The sequence below is a fragment of the Leucopleurus acutus genome (assembly GCF_964270905.1).
Source record: "Leucopleurus acutus genome assembly, chromosome: 5".
NCBI classification, from domain to species: domain Eukaryota; kingdom Metazoa; phylum Chordata; class Mammalia; order Artiodactyla; family Delphinidae; genus Leucopleurus; species Leucopleurus acutus.
The window spans coordinates 82732728-82754058 of record NC_139147.1 but is presented as its reverse complement, the minus strand read 5'-3'; the positions used below and the strand labels follow the sequence as shown (position 1 = coordinate 82754058).

General features: G+C 35.6%; 1 protein-coding gene across 2 annotated transcripts in view; it reads left to right on the top strand.

The window, feature by feature from the left end:
* VPS8 (VPS8 subunit of CORVET complex) overlaps positions 1–21331 on the top strand; it is a 305525-nt gene that overhangs the window by 21368 nt on the left and 262826 nt on the right. The window contains exons 5-10 of one of the 2 annotated variants that reach the window (XM_082840463.1): positions 3484–3577; positions 7987–8019; positions 8969–9023; positions 17340–17464; positions 18210–18296; positions 20680–20747. In XM_082840463.1, coding sequence (XP_082696589.1) covers positions 3484–3577; positions 7987–8019; positions 8969–9023; positions 17340–17464; positions 18210–18296; positions 20680–20747 — 462 coding nt within the window. Of the gene's footprint in view, positions 1–3483; positions 3578–7986; positions 8020–8968; positions 9024–17339; positions 17465–18191; positions 18297–20679; positions 20748–21331 lie in introns of those variants that run through there. The other variant, XM_082840464.1, reaches the window with a different exon arrangement.

Sequence of the window (21331 nt, the reverse complement as noted above, 5' to 3'; positions counted from 1 at the left end):
TGGGACCCCTATAATGTGAATGTTGTTGTGTTTAATGTTGTCCCAGAGGTCTCTTAGGCTGTCTTCATTTCTTTCCATCTTTTTTCTTTATTCTGTTCCACAGCAGTGAATTCCACCATTCTGTCTTCCAGGTCACTTATTTGTTCTTCTGCCTCAGTTATTCTGCTATTCTTTCTAGTGTAGTTTTCATTTCAGTTATTGTATTGTTCATCTCTGTTTGTTTGTTCTTTAATTCTTCTAGGTCTTTGTTAAACATTTCTTGCATCTTCTCGATCTTTGCCTCCATTCTTTTTCTGAGGTCCTGGATCATCTTCACTATCATTATTCTGAATTCTTTTTCTGGAAGGTTGCCTATCTCCACTTCATTTAGTTGTTTTTCTGGAGTTTTATCTTGTTCCTTCATCTGGTACATAGCCCTCTGCCTTTTCATCTTGTCTATCTTTCTGTGAATGTGGTTTTTGTTCCACAGGCTGCAGGATTATAATTCTTCTTGCTTCTGCTGTCTTCCCTCTGCGTGATTCTTTGATATATGTATATATTGTGAAATGATTACCACAGAAGGGTTACTTATCACCTCACATAATTAGCCTGTTTTTTGTTTTTGCAGTGAGAACATCTAAGATCTACTCTCTTAGCAACTTTCAAGTATATAACACAGTGGTGTTATAGTCACCATGCTGTATATTAGATCCCTAGAACTTACTCATATTAAAACTGGAAGTTTATACCCTTTGACCAGCATCTCTGTATTTCCCTCTGCCCCTGGATGTCACTATTTTAGTCTGTCTTTCTGTGAGTTTGGCTTTTTAAAATTCCACTATAAGTGAGATCATACAGTATTTGTCCTGCTCTGTCTGACTTATTTCTTGTAGCATAATGCCCTCAAGGTCCATCAATGTTGTCACAAATGGCAGGATTTCCTTCTTTCTCATGGCTGAATAATATTCCATTGTGTGTGTGTGTGTGTGTGTGTGTGTGTGTGTGTGTGTATGTATATGTATGTGCGTACACATCTGTATCCATTCATCTGTAGACGGACATTTAACTTAGGTTGTTTCCGTATCTTGGCTATTTTGCATAATGCTGCAATGAACATACGAGTGCAGGTATCTCTTTGAGATAGTGATTTTGTTTCCTTTGAATATACAACCCAGAAGTGGGATTGCTGGATCACATGGTAGTTCTAGTTTTAATTTTTTGAGGGACCTCCATGCTATTTTCCATAGTGACTGCACCAATTTACATTCCCACCAACAGTGTCTGGGGATTCCTTTTTCTCTGTATCCTCACAAATGCTTATCTTTTGTTTTTTTGATAATAGCCATACTAATGGATATGAGATGATATCTCATTGTGGTTTTCATATGCATTTCTCTGATGATTAGTGATGTTGAGCACATTTTCATGTACCTGTTGGCCATCTGTTGTGTTCCTTGGAAAAATGCCTATTTAGGTCCTCTGCGCATTTTTTTACTCAGATCGTTTTTTGCTCTTGAGTTATAAGTGTTCTTTATATATTTTGGTTATTCACCCCTTATGGGGTTAATGGTTTGCAGATATTTTTTCCTATTCCATAGGTTGCCTTTTCATGTTTTGATTGTTTCTTTAGCTGTGCAGAAGCTTTTTAGTTTGATGTAGTCCCATTTATATATATTTATATATATTATATGTATATCTGCTTTTGTTGCTTGTGTTTTTGGTTCCATACATAACCAAAAAATTGCTGCCAGTACCACTGTCAAGGAGGTTTTTCCCTTTGTTTTTTTCTAAGAGCTTTGTGGTTTCAGGTCTTATGTTTAAGTATTTAATCTGTTTAATCTTTGTGAGTGGTATAAGGTAAGGGTACAGTTTCATTCTTCTGCATGTGATTACCTAGTTTTCCTAGCACCATTTATTGGAGAGAATATTCTTTCCTCATTGAGTGCTCTTGGCTCCTTTGTCAAATATTAGTTGACAATATATGCAAGTGGTTATTTCTGGGCTCTCTGTTTTGTTCGTTGATCTATGTGTCTTTTATAATGCCAGTACCATCCTGTTTTGATTACTGTAGCTTGAAATAGAGTTTGAAATCAGGAAGTGTGATGCCTCCAGCTTTGGTCTTCTTTCTCAAGGTTACTTTGATTTGGACCAGTTGTGTTTCTATAAACTAACAATGAAATATATAAAAAAGTAATAAAAATCTCATTTACAGTGGCATCAAAAGCAATAAAATACTTAGGAATAAGTTTAGGAACAAGGAGGTGAACGAGCTGTACACAGAAAATTATAAGAATTGATGAATGAAATTAAAAAACACAAATGGAAAGATATCCCATGTTCATGGATTAATTAAAATGTTCATACTACCCACAGCCATGTATAGATGCAGTGCAATCCCTATCAAAATTTCAATAACAAATTTTTTCACAGAAAAAACAATCCTAAAATTTGTATGGAACCATTATAACGTAAATGTTTTGGATGATTTGGTCACTACCTGCTTAAAAGCTGTGGTGTCTTCTTTTTGCCTGCATAGTAATGTCAGAACTGCTTTGCATGGCATCAGTCTGAACCCTGCTTACCATTTTGACATAATCTCTGAGCACTCCCACTCCTGTCCTCCTGGTCCATGCCTTTTGTGTACTTACATTCTCCACACACTGTGCGCCATTACATCTTCATATTATTGCTTGTGCTTTTTTGTTGTCTGACAGACTCCTAGTTATCTATCAAGGCCAGCTCAGATGCCTTTTCTTTTCTATAGCTCTCCCTAATAGCTCCCTAATAAACAGGATTAAACTCTTCATTTCATTTCTGTAGTGCTTTATTTATTTTTCTTTTCTAACATTTATCCTTTAATTTAAGAGTGAGTTACTCATTAGTCCCTCTAGCTAGGGTATGAGGTCCTTGAGAGTAGGAGCTTTGACCTTCTTATTTTTGTATCCCCAGAGCATACGTTTAGTCACATAGGGTAGGTGTTCAATGTTTGGTAAAAGTTAAATTATTTTTTGTACAGTGATGAGTAGGTTAAGTGAAAGGAGCATCAGAGAATGAGTAATGAGTAGGGAATTTGAGGCAGTTGGTTGGAGAATGAGAGGGTCGTTATAGACAACAGGAGGGCAAGAAAGGTGGCAAAGGTGGAAGGCAGGTAGAGGTAATGTAGACATGCGAGCAGGGGTGCTCTATAGGCAACCTTCTGATGAGTAGCAGAACCTCTTGCTGTATTTCTTAAGGTGGGCAAGAAACAGGTTGAATCAGTGAAAAAGAAATGGTGGCTTTATTCATTTTCCTGCTTGTGCTTCTCTGAGGCTCAGGGTGGATTCAGTACATTCTAACGTGAGACTGTTAGATTTTATACCTCTTTGCAAACCAGAGCTAACAAAGTAATACAGTGTTTTATGCTTTTCTCGTTTTTATTTTTTCTTCTTTCAAAGTTTTAAAGACCCTGCCTCTTCAATTTTTTTTCCAATTCTTAAACATTTTCCTTTTTTTTTTCTTTTTAAGAAAGAAGAAATTACCTGATTCTTTTTCACTCCATGGATCAGTTATGCGACATTCACTTTTGAAGGGAATTTCTGCCCAAATAGTGTCTGCAGCTGTAAGTATTTTGTTCTCTTCCCCCAACTTTATAACCTGCAATGGCATAATGAAGTAGGAATGAGCATAAAACAAAGCATAGCACTTCTCTTGGCCCGAGGCTTAAGAAAAATAGAATCTGGCTTTCATGGGTTTTGCGTGATTATTTTTGACTCATAAGACATAGCTACACATCTTGACATAGAAATTAGTGCAGCCATGAAATAAAGGTCTGCCCAGAGTCTCGGGTGTGCCTAAATGAAATATGGCAGCAAGCCTAAAAGAAACACTATCTGCTTTTTCTTTAAATTCCTTTGCAGTTTAGTTGCTGTCTTGTGTATTTGGTTGAGGTAGAGTGCTTGTTTTTTTTAGTCTTTTCATATGGAGAAATGATTGATCAGAATCTTTTACAACTGAGTGATTTTTTTATAATTCACAAAAGTCTTTTCATGTACCTTATTTCATATACTCTTACAACTTTGAAAGTAGGGAGAACCATATCCTATTTTACAAATGAGAAGACAGGCTCAGAGAGGTGACATTAACTTGTGTTACATCATTGGGTTAGGAGATAGCAGAGCAGTTACTCAAAATTGGGGTTTTTGGCTCCCAAGTCTAGTGCTTCTTTGTTGTGAAATGAGGGTGGTATTGGTGAATGTGGCCAGTGTATAATAGCTGGAACAGAATATCTGTGTCTGTTTTGAAAATGATTTAGAGTACTGTGTTAAGTGCAGAAATATTTAATAGTCCATCAAGACAATAGATGCTGATTCGGGTATGTTTTATCAAATTTTCCTTTGGCCTCAAGGCCTGTAGTTTTACGCAGACTTTCAGTTTTGGTTTTCTGAATTCAGTATATAGGTTCTGTAAATAATAATAGTAATAATAATGATGATGATGACAGATTCATACCCCAGGAACTTTGATATGTTTTTATGTTCTTTTCCTGAGTTTAATTGGTATTTTGCATATTCCGTTTGGACAAAGTTTTGATTTTTCACAAGGGTAAGAGATTGATACAGAAGTGGCATTATGACACCATAACCACATTGTAATCTTCAGGTTTATTAGAGAAAGCTCTTATTGCAGAAACCAAACCAAACCAAACACAAAAAACACACACAACCCCCCCCCCCCAAACAACAACCAAAAAACCCCCCAAAGAAACAATAAAAAAGAAAGAAAGAAAAAGTGTTCTCTGCGGGCAGTTGGTATACCCTGACCCAGCTCATATATCATGAAGTCAATTTAAATAGAGAGATAGTCAAGCAATGGAGGAAACCTGGGCAATTGTCCTTCCTCTTGTAGGTGGAGAGTAGCTCATATTTTCTAGAATGGGAACCACCTGTTGAGGATTACATTTCCATGACGTTTTCTGAATTTAATCCTGATGTAGGTGATGAAATTCATTCCTTTCAAAATCAAGATGAACCAGAACAGTCATTTGACCCACCTGTGCAGTTTTAAAAATATTTTGAATAATGGAGACTGAACTAAAACTCAGACATTGAACAATGATTAGATAAATCTGTTATTTAAAAGGGTTTCTCCTTTCTCTTGAAGAGGAGGGAAAAATTGTAATAAATCCCAGAGTGTTTGCATTCTGTTCTTATTTCATTGCCATGGCTGAGCTCCTTTGGTATGTTAAAATGAAAACTGCTTTTCTTGTGACAGTCTTCATACTCTGCTTTCCTAATTTTGGATTACCAGCTCAATTTAAATTGTATGCTTTTCTGTGATGGTTGGTTTATTAACATGTAAAGCTAGTTATATTTTGGGGTTTCTCTCCTGAATGGCTGTTCAGTAATGCTTTCAGCCATGTGGATAGTGATGTTATTTAGAGCTGCCTAAGGCATTGATCATCATGGCCTTGTAGTCTGTGCCTGGAGAACACTTAGGAGAGATGAAACTTTTGGAGTTGTGAACCTCATTGTTTAATTTTGGAATCCTCCTCAAAGTAATATGACATGTGAATATATTTAAAATACACTACCAAACGTAAAATAGATAGCTAGTGGGAAGCAGCCGCATAGCACAGGGAGATCAGCTCGGTGCTTTGTGACCAGCTAGAGGGGTGGGATAGGAAGGGTGGGAGGGAGGGAGATGCAAGAGGGAAGAGATATGGGAACATATGAATATGTATAACTGATTCACTTTGCTATAAAGCAGAAACACACCATTGTAAAGCAATTATACTCCAATAAAGATGTTAAAAAATGGATTCAAATTAATTTTAAAGGATATTTATCATTTTATGATCATTTAAGATAACAGGGATACCTTGGCATAGTGTTTTTGCAAAATGTGTCCATTGTATAAGAATCTCCTAAGATACTTATGAAAATACAGATTCCTGGGCACCATCCCAGACCTACTGAATTGGAATCTAGTTCTAGCAGTGTAGCTAGGGATTTGCATTTTAACGGGTATCCCAGGTGATTCTAACGCGCGTGGCTTTTGAGAATCACTATCCTAAGATACCGTAACACCAGCACTAAAATTCTATTCATATATCCTCTAAATTGCTTCCCATATCTGTGGGTTTTAGCTTTGGAAGTTAGGGGACTTCTGATTGCATTTTTCAGCTTCCATTTTGAATATAGTTTATGTTCTTCATCTGCTGGCTCATTCTTTTTCCCTGTCCAGGACACAAATCAATCATTTATCAAATATTTGTTGCGTGTTTCTTTATTGTTCAGCATTATGTTAGGCATCCTTTACACACACACATCCACACAAAGTTGAGTATATCCTACTCTCCAGAACGTTGTACATAGCAGCGTTGGTGATTGTTCTTCCTCATAGTTCCATGCCCTGGTGTAAGTATTTTAGGTTAGTTCCTGGGAAGCTCTGTAAAGTTGGATATAATAGATTCTGCCTTCTGAGAGATTATAATAATGAATTGAGCACACTGACAGGGACAGACAGAAAAGAAATACAGAAGTGATCCAAAGAGCCTGGTCTGGGAATGGAAACCCTGAGTTTTAGACATAGTCTACCACTTCCTGAATAACTGTGGGCAAGTCAATTTAAGCTCTTTGAAACTTAATCTGAATCTTAAGAATCTTAATCTGTTTTCTTAATCTGGAAAATCAGAATAATACTACTTGTTTGATCCATCTCTCCTGGTTTGAGTATCAAATAATGTGATAAATACATTTGAAAGCTCTTTGCTACTATAGTTCTAATCATTGAAAGCCCTTGTTATTATTTAAAGCTACAGAAGTACCAAATATTAGTAGACACCCTTACATTTTTAGGATATTTTACATTTAATTTGATCCTCAGGACAACTCGTGGCGGTAGCTAGGGCAGTGTTTGCCTTTTCCGCAAACAGGTAAGGGGACTAATACTCAGAAGGGTTAGGTGGCTGTGCCGAGGCCACACAGTCACTGGTAAGGAGCTGGCACTAGCACTTAAGTTTTGATTTTCTTATTCTGACTGAATATACCCTGCTCTGGCTTTTATTTTTTTATTTTAAAAATTATTTTATTTCTTTTTGCCTTTCATTTTTAAATTTTTTTTAACATCTTTATTGGAGTATAATTGCTTTACAATGGTGTGTTAGTTTCTGCTGTATAACAAAGTGAATCAGCTATACATATACATGTATCCCCATATCTCCTCCCTCTTGCATCTCCCTCCCTCCCACCCTCCCTATCCCACCCCACTAGGTGGTCATAAAGCACCGAGCTGATCTCCCTGTGCTGTGTGGCTGCTTCCCACTAGCTATCTATTTTACGTTTGGTAGTGTATATATGTCCATACCACTCTCTCACTTCATCCCAGCTTACCGTTCCCCCTCCCCCCCCCTCAAGTCCATTCTCTACGTCTGCGTCTTTATTCCTGTCCTGCCCCTAGGTTCATCAGAACCATTTTCTTTTCTTTTAGATTCCATATATATGTGTTAGCATACGGTATTTGTTTTTCTCTTTCTGACTTCACTCTGTATGACAGACTGTAGGTCCATCCACCTCACTACAGATAACTCCATTTCGTTTCTTTTTATGGCTGATGGTTTTTATTTAGGGATTATTTTATAATCTGCTGGGTAGGAAGCTCCTACTTAGAGGAAGAATGTCTTTAGTATATGTTTCCGTTTTTAAAATCTTTATGTACTCTTACCATTGTGACCCATAGTACTTATAGTTTATTCACATTATTGAAAATAGAATCTCTTTCCTCTCTCTTTCCCTTTACATTTTCATTTATAATCAGTACCCTTCCTGAAACAGTAAAAGAAAACGATCTACTCTTGTGCTCTTTATATTTTGTTGGTATATACAACTTTTGTAGTTTCTCTTATTTGGGGGCAAAAATGATGGTTCTACCTCTTGTCTGAATTGTATATGTAAAGAGAGGGCCTTATACCATTTTCTGCTTAAAAATGGGAATGTCTTTTCAAATACTTTTTTTTAAAATTTTATTTAGGACAAAGTAGATGCTGGCTTGCCTACAGCAATTGTAAGTATACTTTAAATCCTGTAAAGGTAAGCTTTCTATTTGATCAGGTTTTCTTAGATTTATTCTTCCGATATTCAAAGTTATTACATAAATTTTGTGATAATTAATTCATGTCATTTACTGCCAGTAATCAGGTTTAAAATTTGTCTGTGTTGAATGTTCTCATTCTTTCTATTTTCAGTTTTCTCTTTTTGTTTTGTTTTTTAAGAAAAATAATGATTAGCCTTTTCCCAATTTATTTGTATGTGGTGCTACCCTGCCCAAGTCTATTTGCTCCTTCTGTGACTTGGCCTTGCTTTGGTTATAGGGAGTGGAAAACAGTGTTTGGTAAAATCACTTTGTGGTAAATAGTACACTTAACAGCTCTGAACTCCATTGCCAAGCCTGCCAAATAGTAAATCTGTGGAGTGATTATAGAGAACTGGGGGATATTGAAAGCACACTAGTGCCCTCTTTTCTATTTTCAACTATTTCCAGCTGCCTCCTGTAGCTTTCTTATTAGATAGTCAATTGGTGAGGAAGTGGGCTGGGTTTTGAGTATTTCTGGTGCCTTTTGGCTCCTGTGAATAAGCTGCAGAAGGGCTTTCTTGTCCCTTTCCCACACTCATAGGAGGCTCTTGGTTGGGTAGCATAAGTGCCTCTTACTTTGTGTGGACCCCTGAATTTTTCAAAAAATTGCTTTAGAGGAAGTTAAGTGGCATGTTTTTGCCTATAATGTTGAACATATGATATTTTAATATTGTTACCCTTAGAGTAAATTTAGAGGGATTCCCAGAAATAAGATGTTCTGAGTTTCATTTCCTGTTTTGCCTCCTAGATGAAATTTTCCTTATTTATAATAGTTGGTATGTTATCTGGTGCCTAGAGGAAAGAAAACCAGCAAATTCAATTCTGATTATTTCAAGATCCTTGTAATGTCTTAAAATGTAGTCTTCTCTTTTGTTCTCAGGCAGTGTCGAGTCTGATAGCAGTGGGTACATCTCATGGATTGGCTTTAATATTTGGTAAATTTTCTAACTACTTTCCTTATTTTAAATATTAAGTATTCGGGTTTTTTTAAATAATGTCTTTTTAATCACAGTTTATAGTAAACTTAATTTTTTTGAAAAAAGCCAGAAAAACTTGAAAAGTAGCAGTCAGCGTTTTTATAGTTAAAAATTACTTGACTCAGCTTCATTTTGTTGCTCATTGCAAGTTTATTTTCTTCTTTATGAATTTATAAGCTATCATATCTTTTGACTCTCTGCAGACCTAGACAAAAAGGATATAAAGTTGAGAGGTTGTCATTTCGTCTTCCTCTGGTTTGTGGTGGTGCTAATGTTTTATTCTAAATCATATCTGAGTAGTAGGTATTTGAAAAGATCTTCAGGGAAAGAGATTCCCAGGCTTTCTCAGTAATTTTCAGTAACTCTTACTGACAGTGTTTTTTTTTTCATTTACATTGTAAATCCCTCTAAACAGAAAAATTTTTAGCCCATAATCACTTCCTTTTTTTGGTTGAGAAGAGAACTTAGCTAGTTTTATTTGTATGGTAGGTGATAGTCCTATTTTCTCATTTTCTTTTCCTACGTGAGACTAAATAAACCTAGTTTTAATCTTTCTTTGCTTTTGCATTCAATACTATGAGCAGAACATTTTGTTCTGTTTACTTAAAAACTACTAGATAATATTTTCCTGTCATTTTTAGTGTTCTCTATGGATCTTAAGTCTTTTGCAACTTTCTTAAATGGAATTCATGATGACACTGTATTTTGGTAAGGACTCTACAGGATATTGTGTAAGGATTACCTGGGAAGACCTTAATAGCAGAACCACAGTTTGATCTCTGTGGGCCTTGCATTTTTATTTATCGTATGAGTGAATAACTAGTTATTTTCCCTTGTTTTTGAACAATTTGACTTCCTATTTATAAATTTTCCATTATGCCAAAAGCCTTATTTATCTGTGTTTTTAACAACTAGTCTTTTCAAAGGCGATTGATATAAATAATAAAGTTTTTTTGTCTGGGGATGAGAAGAATGGAAACAAAAATATAATTCTCTTGAGAGAACTTTAGAATTGATTCTTTAAACAATAATTTTTTCTTATTCCATAATATGTGTTCATAATAAAATATTTAGATGAGCAAAAGGTTGAAGATACACCAAATTCTGCCATCCAGGAATAATTCCTAACATTTCTGTATGGCCTTCTAATCTTTTTTCCTGTACATGTGTGTATATATATGTACACACCCCCAAATGGGATCATGTTAATTTGTAACCTGCATTTTCATCATAATGAACATCTTTCCATGTGATTGTTAGTCATCTGTAACATAATTTTTTTCTGTATTAAGTTATTAGCTTTTTTTTTTAATTGAAGTATGATCGATTTACAGTGTTGTGTTTCTGGTGTACATCAAAGCAATTCAGTTTATATATATATTTATATATTCTTTTTCATATTCTTTTCCATTATGGTTTATTACAGGATATTGAATATAGTTCCCTATGCTATACAGTAGAATCTTGTTGTTTATCTATTTTATATATGGTGGTTTTTATCTGCTAATCCCAAACTTCTAATTTACCCCTCCCCCTCTCCTTTGGTAACCGTAAGTTTGTTTTCTGTGTCTGTGATTCTGTTTCTGTGTAACATCATTTTTAATGGCCACGTTTTACTTAATCGTTTCCTACTATAAGACATTTAGGTTGTTTCTAACCAAAAAGTAGAGTGATGAACATCTTTGTAACTGCATTTTTGTGCACATGATTATTTCCTTAGGACAAATTCCTAAAAGTGGGCTTGCGGAGGTCAGGGTATGAACATTTTAAACACTTCTGATGTATACTGCCTAATTGTCTTCTAGAAAGTTTTACCAGCTTGCTCTCCTATCACGTGTAGGAATGCTTGTTTTCCTATGAGGGCATAGTTGGTATCAGATTGATAGAATTCTGGGAAAGGATCTTCATAGGACTTTCAGTTCAATCCCCTTATTTACGTATGAGGTGATTGAGAACCAGAGAGGTTAAGTGACATGTACAGAGCCAAATTCAGAATCAAGGAATACTGAATCCTAAGATCAGTACATTTCCACACTTCCAAGCAGTTCTCCCCAGTTCTGAGAGAAAAGGAGGCAAATTGCAAGATATATAAAGGAAAGAATGGAAGAACTAAGATGAATGAGGATAAAATATAATGTACGTGTTTATCTGTCAGCAGAATACATGTTTATTTTTGTTCCCACTTACCAGTACTCACTTTTCTTCAACTCTATCTGCTTTAATATCCCTTCCTTACCACAAGGTTATAAGAATATGTGCCTGCTTATAATCAAGTCCATGCAGAGCTTACTGCAACAAATTAAAATGAAGTCTTTTTGGGCTTCCTTGGTGGCGCAGTGGTTGAGAGTCCACCTGCCGATGCAGGGGACATGGGTTCGTGCCCTGGTCCGGGAAGATCCCACATGCCGCGGAGCGGCTGGGCCCGTGAGCCATGGCCGCTGAGCCTGCACGTCCGGAACCTGTGCTCCACAACGGGAGAGGCCACAACAGTGAGAGGCCCGCATAGCGCAAAAAAAAAAAAAAAAAAAAAGAAGTCTTTTAAAATAAAAACTAACAGAGAAGAAGAGTTTATTGTCTTTCATTATTGTCTTAATTTTCTTGGGCCTGCTTTCTAATTTTTTTAGACCCCAGCAACTTTCTTGTAGATTTGATGAAATAATAATCTTTCATTACAGTCTCATGAAAAAGAAAGTATGCCATAATGAACATTTTGAGAAAGGATCATAATATTCTAGTTAGGCTTTGGATTTTTAATCATGCAGTTAATAAATTTTACTCATTTTTGTGGGAATCAGATATTTGGACAATGAGTTTTAATAAATGGATTTAAATTTGCTTGAAAGCCAGGAAAAAAATGGCAGAGTAATAATACTATGAAGCGTCTAGATTAGAGATCTGGGTTAAATCTGATCTTTTAAACATCTTTGTTGATCATAGGAAAAAGTGCAGAACTGTACTTGTTTAAGTACCATTAGATTCTCTTTGGAATAGAAGCCTGGGTCATTAAAATAGTAATCATTATAAGCTTCTTAAACATCATGTAAATTGCCTTTTCTTATGAAATTATAGGTATATGGTATTTATTATGTATCTTGGTTCTTACCTAAATATCGGATCTCAAAAATTCGAATCTTAATAAAGATATCTCCCTATCCTAAGGCCCTTAGTTTTCCATTTTGGGGGTTGTTAGTATACTTTAGTAGATTATCTTTTGGAAATTGTTTTTGTTTTTATCAAGCTTAATGGACTTGGATTTACTGTGCTAAAATTTGGATATTATGCATTTTCTTTATTTCCATACCAATACCTAAATATAAATGCTAGATGTATCATTTAATCACATTTAGTATCATTCCCACAGATAACTAAAGTTTATCACTTATACTCTTGAAATTTTACCTGTCTTTTCTCTGAACTTTTGAACTGATTTCTTGCTTTTCTCTTTTTTTTGATCTTTTCTCCATGGATTCAAAGGAAAAGGTATAGTAATTTTGGTTTGCATGAGTGACTCTTTTTCTTTTGACCTTTTTAATGTTGAAAAAGAATGTTACTAGTTACAGTCGATGTCCTCTTATGAAATGCTTATTGAAAAGTTTTGAAATTAGTTAAAGTAGGGAATTGTTAAAAATTATAAATATATGCATACCTTTAATGTTTTATTTTAAATGAAAATAAATTAGTGAATATTGTTCTTAATCTTTTGGCGTAGACCAAAACTGTTTCTTTGAGTTTGTATCTGCCAGTTGGACGTCAGCAGCATCTTTTTTGGCATAAGCTGCATCAGTGATGGGTCATGCAAAATTTGTACTTTTAATTAAAAAAAGAGGTAAAAGCTTAGGCGCCTGTGAATCAGTCGAGGTGTGCAAAATTTTAGATTTTCATAAAACTTCTTTTCAGTTTTCTGCAGTTGTCTTGTCCATACGTTACTTCATGATAGTTAATTTAAAGCAACTCATCTTTACCAAGTTTTTCTAAAACATTCATTTAACTTTCATAGAAACAACAGCTCTTTCTTTTCCACTGTATTTCATCGGTTGACAATATTGTTTAATTACATTTTTAAAGTACAGTAGTATTCCAGTGGCATGAACAGGTTTGGAAATGAACACAACTGACTTTTCGTAAGCATCTGAGTTCTAGAAAATAGCCAGTTAGCTGTGGGGAGTCAGTGTATTGTGGGCTTTAGTCAGTAAGTTTTATAGAGAGAATGGAGAACTTTAATTCTGTGTGTTTGTTAGACGGCGGTCAGGTAAAGTGCTTCTGCTGTTTTATGATCATTGATGAAAAATGTTTCCTAATAACTCTTTTCTTCTCCTTTGGTCTTAGAGAATGTTTTAATAATGCACAAAGGAGTAGTATTGAAGAATGGTGAATACTGGCAATAAAAGTAGAGCTCCACACACATAATTAGATTTTGATTCCTTCTAGGATCTAGGTATTTCCTTCTCTGATGGTTTTTGGGATGTAGTTAAAACAAATTAGGGGTGAATAAATAGAGGATTAGATTAATTTTGGTATACGGAGAGCAGAAATTCTTAAAGTATGTACAAATTTAGATTTTATGGCTATTATAGACTTTATATGTTATTTATGGCTTTTCTTTGCTACTTAGCACATTACTCTTAAGCCTAGAATATGCTGAGATCTACCCTAAGTAAAGTGTACTGCGAAAGGTATACTAATAAAGAAATAGATACAATTCATTGCACTACCAAATGGATGTGCTTTTTGTGGTATCTGGGCTTCGAGTTCTCTTAATTAATTGGTAAGCTATTTATTATCATTAATAATAATTCTTCGTAGGACTTTCTTGGTGGACCAGTGGTAAAGAATCCACCTTACAACGCAGGGGACGCAGGTTCAATCCCTGGTCAGGGAACTAAGACCCCACATGCCGCGGGGCAACTAAGCCCTCACACCACAACTACTGAGCTCGAGCGCCTCAACTAGAGCCCGCGTGCCTCACACAACAGAGCCCATGAGCCCTGGAGGCTGTGTGCCACAACTAGAAAAGAGAAAACCCGAACACCACAACTAGAGAGACGCCTGTGCACCACAAGGAAGAGCCCGCATGCCTCAACGAAGATCCTGCATGCCGAAACTAAGACCCAACTTGGCCAAAAAAAAAAAAAAAAAATCTTAAAAAAAAAAAATTCTTTGCGTGTGTGCCATTGGATAGTTTTCATATTTTTCATAGGCATTTACAAAATTTAAGCTCTATGCCAGCTCTGAAGTTTATAGGAAAAATGATAGTCTCATTTCATATTTCTTGCCCAGATCAAGAGCCCCATTGGAGGAGGAGAATGTGGAGAGCTCTGATTTTCACCTTTCTTGCTTCTGTCCAGGTCCTTTTGTTCTTTCCATGTAGCTTTAGAAATTAAGTTTTTGGAAGAGGTTTTAAGTTTGTCTTCACCAAATACCTTTCCCCAGAATTATCTAGAAAAATCTGGACTACAGGATGTTCTTCTAGTAGAAGAAACCTCTTCAATAAGACTCTGCTTTCTTCTTTCCACAGAAATTCTACCTTTTCTGATTTTAGTCTGAATTGTATAGCAAGTTTGTTAATATGGCACCATAAACATAGAATGTATAATGACAGCAATAAGAATTGATAAGTATCTTTGTGGAGTTAAACTATGTTACATTTTATGTACTATTACCTCACAGCCATTCTACCTTATAAAGAGACATTATAAATATAATGAATACATTGTAAAAGTTAAGGACAAAAATTGACAATGTTTTCATTAACATAGTCCCTGTGGGATGTAAATTTAATACATATTTCAGGAGTGACCAAGGCTGATAATTTGGTCCTTGTCTTAGCTAGTTTTTTAGTACACAGGACCCACAGTCAGGAAAGCAGAGTCAGGTTTGGGTTTTTAATGTAGAAGTTAGATGTGTCTTTTTCCTTCCCTCTTTTTTTCTCTATTTCCTTTTTCTTAATGGTACCCTTATTCTCTATTTTGTCATACTCCTTAATTCTCCTGTGCTTACTTTCCCTGAGTTATAAGAGTACTTAAATAGTATAATTTTAAAAATACATTTATTTATTTATGGCTGCATTGGGTCTTCGTTGCTGCATGCCGGCTTTCTCTATTTGCGGTGAGTGGGGGGGGGGCTACTCTTCATTGCGGTGCATGGGCTTCTCATGGCGGTGGCTTCTCTTGTTGCGGAACACAGGCTCTAGGCATGCGGGCTTCAGTAGTTGTAGCACGTGGGCTCAGTAGTTGTGGCTTGCGGGCTCTAGAGCACAGGCTCCGTAGCTGTGGTGCACAGGCTTAGTTGCTCTGCGGCATGTGGGATCTTCCCGCACCAGGGCTCGAACCTGTGTCCCCTGCATTGGCAGGCGGATTCTTAACCACTGTGCCACCGGGGAAGCCCAAATAGTCCAATTTAAAGTATGAACTTAGGTAAAGGAGGAAGCATTAGTTAGTGTCTTTAAGTATTGGTGGATCAGAGCTGTATAGAGTTTGGATCTCAAAACCGGGATTACAAAGGATCTCAGCAGGATGCTATCCAAACACTACTCTCCTAGAAGGCAGGTAGCCCGGGCTAAAGGGACTTCTTTTTGAGGCTGGTGTGGAATTTCTGTCTTTGTCCTCGTACTTTCAGCCCATTCATTGGACTACTCGCATGACCCAAAGTGGTAGCATATATAGAAAATTGTTGCCCAACCGCTGAATCTTGACAATTTGCAGAATAAGGTATATGGATAATCCACTAACTGTAAAGGTGGCTCTGACAAAATAAGAATCATGGAAAACACTATTTTACGCATGCAATTTAATAAAGCAAAATAAAATGTGATGTCATTTTTAGAGTGAGGAAAAAGGAAATTTTAATAACTTGGATTAAACTGGAGGAGGGAGGAAAGTGTATGTAAGGAAAAAAATCTGTAATTTTAATCATTTTAGATTTGAGTAAACATAGGACTTTTAAAATACATCAGACCTTGTATAGTTATGAATTTTATTCCTTTTCTGATATTCATCTTGGAAGGCTAAGATCTAAAATGATTTCAGAAAACATCAAATATTTCCTATGTGCTAGATAGAATACAGCCATTAATTATGTCAGAACTCCTGGGGAGGTGGGGATTGCTATTTGAGCCTGCTTATGAACACAGAAAAATATTCTTACAGTAGTCACTTTGGATGGGCAAAAGGACTTACCTAGTATTATTCCCTACATTTGAGAATGAATGTCTTTAGGCTCTTTCTGATAACTAGATTTACCTTTAAGGAGGAAGATTTGCAAATGTGGCAGCTATTCAGATGATTGTCAGTTGGCTTCTGTGTGCAAAGCAGCAGGCTAGGTATTCTGGGGATGTTAATTCACTCATGATCTCAGCCTTTAGGGAGGTCATAGTCTAAGAGTGAGAGTAAGATGTATTTACCTCCAAAAATTAGCACATAAGATAGTGAAGGGAAGCACAAAGAATTGCTGGGGGGAGTTAAGAGACCTCCTGATTGTGCAAGTCTGGTAGTTTTTTTCCCCCTTAAACAGTTAAATTTTGTAGGCATGCCTTCTTATGTTTAAATTTTTTATTTCATTGTTTTCAAGTGGGTACACTAATGAACTCTATATAATATAAAATAAGCATTGCATAGGAGAAGCTCTAGAGGAATTTAATTATTAGATAATAAGGTTTAATAATATCTGAGTGCCTCCTGGAGAAATCAGAGGTGATTTCAGGCAAAATCATTGCCCTTAAGTAACTTAATCTAGTAGAGATTTGAATTATTTGCTTTTAGCATATCAAATGTTGATGCTTGAAAAGAATTTTCTTAAGCAGTTTAAACATACCCTGTGATTTTATTTATATTGTTCATTTGCCTGGTAAACCTTTTCTTCATGGATAATATAATGTAAATTTCAGCCAACTCTAAATTAATAAATTTTGATTTTTGAAGTTTTAAAGCTACTTTAAAAGATGGTATTTCATGTAACCTTGCATCCTAAAAATAGCAAGAAATACAATTCTAGAATGAAAGTTAGTTTGTTCAAAGAGCTTTCGAAGGATTTTTTTAACTTATTAGCAAGTTTTGCATTATGCTTCCTTGTAGTTATTGTTTTTTTCTGCTTTCTTAGTGTCTAATTCAATGCCCAGTGTCTAGTAGATGCTCAGTAAATATATTTTAAGATGAATGTAACTTCATCGTTTGATTCTTCTGATACTTGCTACCTCAAAGTGTTTGAAAACAAGCCTATACTAAGTATATATTCACACCTTCATTTCTTTCACTTCATTTTATCAATTGCTTTCTTTAGATCAGAATCAAGCTTTGCGACTCTGTCTGGGTAGCACTAGTGTTGGAGGTCAATATGGAGCCATCTCTGCCCTCAGTATCAACAATGACTGCTCACGACTTCTCTGTGGCTTTGCTAAAGGACAGGTAAATAGGAGCTCTATTTTACCCATAAGACAATGTAAAATCAATTTTTAAAAATGTATTATCTCTAAATCAGTATCTCGAAGACTAAAACGTGTTATAAAGTGACATGTCTGTAGAGCTAACCTGAGTTTGCTTAGTCTGACTTTTGTCCAAATTTTTAAATATTGACTGAGCCAGAGTCTGTGATTTTTAATATCTTAATTCATATGTCCATGTAAGTACATAGGTTTTATAAACCAACCAGGCTGTTATACAAAATTTACTTTCTTACTGTAGTGAGGATAATTGTTGTTGATTTTTAAGTACACTATATTCTGCTTTGAGTATTCTTATTACTGTGTTCCTAGATAACTATTTTGGTATTTCTTTTTCTTCTGAAACTGGCAGTAAATTTTGTTTCTTCTCTTCTTCTGACATATTAATTGGTTTGGCAGTAAGCCTTTCTATAATTTTTACCAGTGCTAAAGAGATTGACTCATTAAAGAAATTTCTTTTACCTCTCAGTAAAACAACAAGATTTAAAATCTGAAGGGAAAAGTAGGTTGGGCAGGATGAGGGGAGGATGAAGATGAAATAAAGGCCCCATGCTTTAGTGGATCTGCAACCTTTAGTTATGTTTTAACTTTATAGTTCTTTGTCTGCAATGTTTATAGACCAGGAATAGATTATTTCAGCCAAAAGCCAGGATACTTAAGTCCAAAAAAGAGCAATAAATTTGTTTTTAAAGCATTTAGTTGTCTTATAGATCACTATGTGGGATTTGGCCAGTGGAAAACTTCTAAGATCAATAACAGATGCTCATCCTCCAGGAACAGCAATATTGCATATTAAGGTAAAGTCCTTATTTTCTTTTTCTAATAATCTTTATTATTATGCCTTTGTATCCGTTTTTAAGTAGATTTCTTTATAAACAGAATCCTTGAGAGTGAACTGTCTTTTATTTGACTGGCCCAACAAAATGTTTTCCCAAGTTAAAACCAGAGATGGGCTGGCATGGTAACATTCAGCTATAAGTTGTATTGAAGTCTAGTAGATACAGCAGGAAAGAGAGTAAATTGATGTGATCCTGGACGAAAGCCTGGCAGCAAAGACAGGCAGTACCCTACTGAAAACCCATGTGCAGATTTTAAAAGGTCTTTTTACTTTGTTTAGTCCGCCAGGATTTTATTGCTGAGGCGGTGTGCTCTGTCACACTTTGTTGGGAATTACCTGAAGTTCAAGGCACCAATTGTGAAAGAACCAAACTTTACGTTATGTTTAGAAACAAATCTGTTGGTTTATTTTCTTTCAGGCCTCCAAAGGAAAAGCATCAAGATTTGAATCTTGGCTTTCTCCTTACATGCCTGAAAATAATAAACCAACTTAGGTAACAGATTTCATTTATAAATGCAATGCGAACCTTGGTTTTTGTATGCTGTCAAGCCCATGTTCAGAAGTATAAAATGTACAGGACTATAACTAAGGAAGTCTAAAATCAGATCTTCTGGATTTTAACCATGTACACATTTGGTTACTTAGCTGTGCAGACCTCTCTTATCCATACACATTCTTTTTAAAGTCTGGTAGCATCTGGAGTCTATGTGTCTGCATCTCGGTTAGTTACATAAAAGTCTTTTGTGACAAAGCAGCATTGAAGCATTTAGTTACAATGAAAACAACCAAGACAAGTAAAAGTAGAGAGAATTTCTCCTCTTTCTGAACATCATGGCAGTTTATCTTGACCTCTTTTCATATGGCATGAGCCAACCTCTAGTATGTTGTAGTTGTTTGTGTTATGTCTTATCTCCTTTAATAGATTGAGATCTTTGAAACCAGGATCTATTTCTCTTTAATTTTTGTGTGTTACATGTAGTAGCACATTACAATAAACAGTGCTCAATAAATGGTTGGTTGGTTGTTTATAAAAGTCTAGTCCATTTGCAGAAAAATGCAAAATCTTTGGGAGAAGCAATAGGAAACAAGAGATAACGGCAGAAGAATGCAGCTGACGTTAAAAGCGGACTAGTAGTGGACGTTGTGTTTCTTGGGAATGGTGATAAGTGCAGACACTGACTTTACTTCTGAGGTCTTCCATTGACAACGGCTACTTGTGCTTCAAACCTCTTACTCGTTCTCCAGACTTAACCCTACACATCCCATCAATAACAGTTTGGGCTTTAATTCATTTATATATACATATGTGTGTTTGTGTGTGTGTGTGTGTGTGTATGTGTGTATATATATATATATATATAAATATTTATTTAAAAATTATTTAAATATATTAGTGTACTATAAGTACATTATAAAACACATACACAAGAAGTAGAAAATTAATAAATAAAATCATGAGTGCTATTATTTTCCCTACACTCCACTTTGGCAACTACTCAGCTAGGCCTTGAGAACAAAGGTGTAGGACTTCTTTACCCGTGTGTGGGGTTGAGGAAGAATAATTTCATAGTAGCCTCCTGTACCTCAACCATCCCTGAAGAGCACAAAGGCGTGAGATTTAGGATGGTTTTACAAACCTCTGTGGTTAGGGAGACTAGTCACTGTAAGTGATACAAATTAAGTTATTCAATTTTGTATCTTACAACACTCATATCTACCATACCGCATAAGCCCTTAGGACCATCTGTCATTCTGAACATTATTTATTATTTGAGTTTTTCAGGGTAGATAATAATAACTGAAGGTATACTCTGTCGAAGAAGATTGAGGGGGCAGCACGTTTTAGGAAGAGTTACATAAAAAGTTAAACTTTTACATGTAGTGGATTAACTCTTCAGTTATTGGAAAACATATTCCAATAAGTTTATTTCCCAAAGATACAAAATATCTTTCACTGTGTCTTTATTCTTGAAAGCTAGGCAACTGCAAATGTATCCAGAGTATCCTATTTAGCTTAATAGCAAGTTAGAAAAAATTACTGTAAGAACCGAAGTAGAGAACCTTAGGGCTTTTATGAGTCATAGTTTGTAGTTTTCTTTTATCCTGATGAAAGGTGGTTTTTGCTTTTTTTAAAGCCTCATTTTTTTAAAGATATTGAGCCATTTTTATTCCAAATATGGGTAAGTTTGTATGTTTAGAGTACTGAGGTAGATACAGTTTAGGTGATTTCAAATGCTATTAAATGTGTTTGTCTTAGATTTTATAATTTTTTTCCCTTACCTTTTTAATACTTGATTAGTTGTCTGAAAATGTATAAGAAAATAAATTCCGTCTCTGTTTAGTTTACAGATGATCCAACTCTTGCAGTTTGCAACGACAGCGGAGGCTCTGTTTTTGAATTGACATTTAAGTAAGAGACTAATGGACATTTGTAGACAAATGAAAAGATTAGCTCCAGTTTAATGACTTGAAGTTGAATATGAAGAGGTCTGGAAAACCCATGTGATTGGAAATAGCTTGTGGCTGTGTATTACACTTAACCTGGGGGGGCTTATAGAACATACAGAGCACCAGGCCGGGCCCCCGCCCCGATTCTATTGCAGTAGGTCCGAGATGGGATTCTAGACTCCTACTCCCCAGAGTGTTCATAAGCTCTGTCAATCTTGGGAACCATTATTCTGGAGTATCTCACTAATTTCCGTTTAGGCCCCAGGCCCAGTTGATTATAACCATAATGGCCAGGTGTAGAAAGGTTTTTATTGCCTTGGCATTGCCCTGTTTACTCTTTAAATAAGAGGAAAGACTATTTAGATACATGGAAGAACATTTACAAATCTGAGTTTAAAAAAAAGTAGAACAAAAAATTCAATGTGTATTATATTTCCATAAGTTCTTCAAAGTAAGGACTATGTTTCTTGTATTTCTCGTACCTTCTAACAATGTTGAGCCCAAAGTAATTGCTTAAAAAATACTATTGATTTATTTAGCTGATGT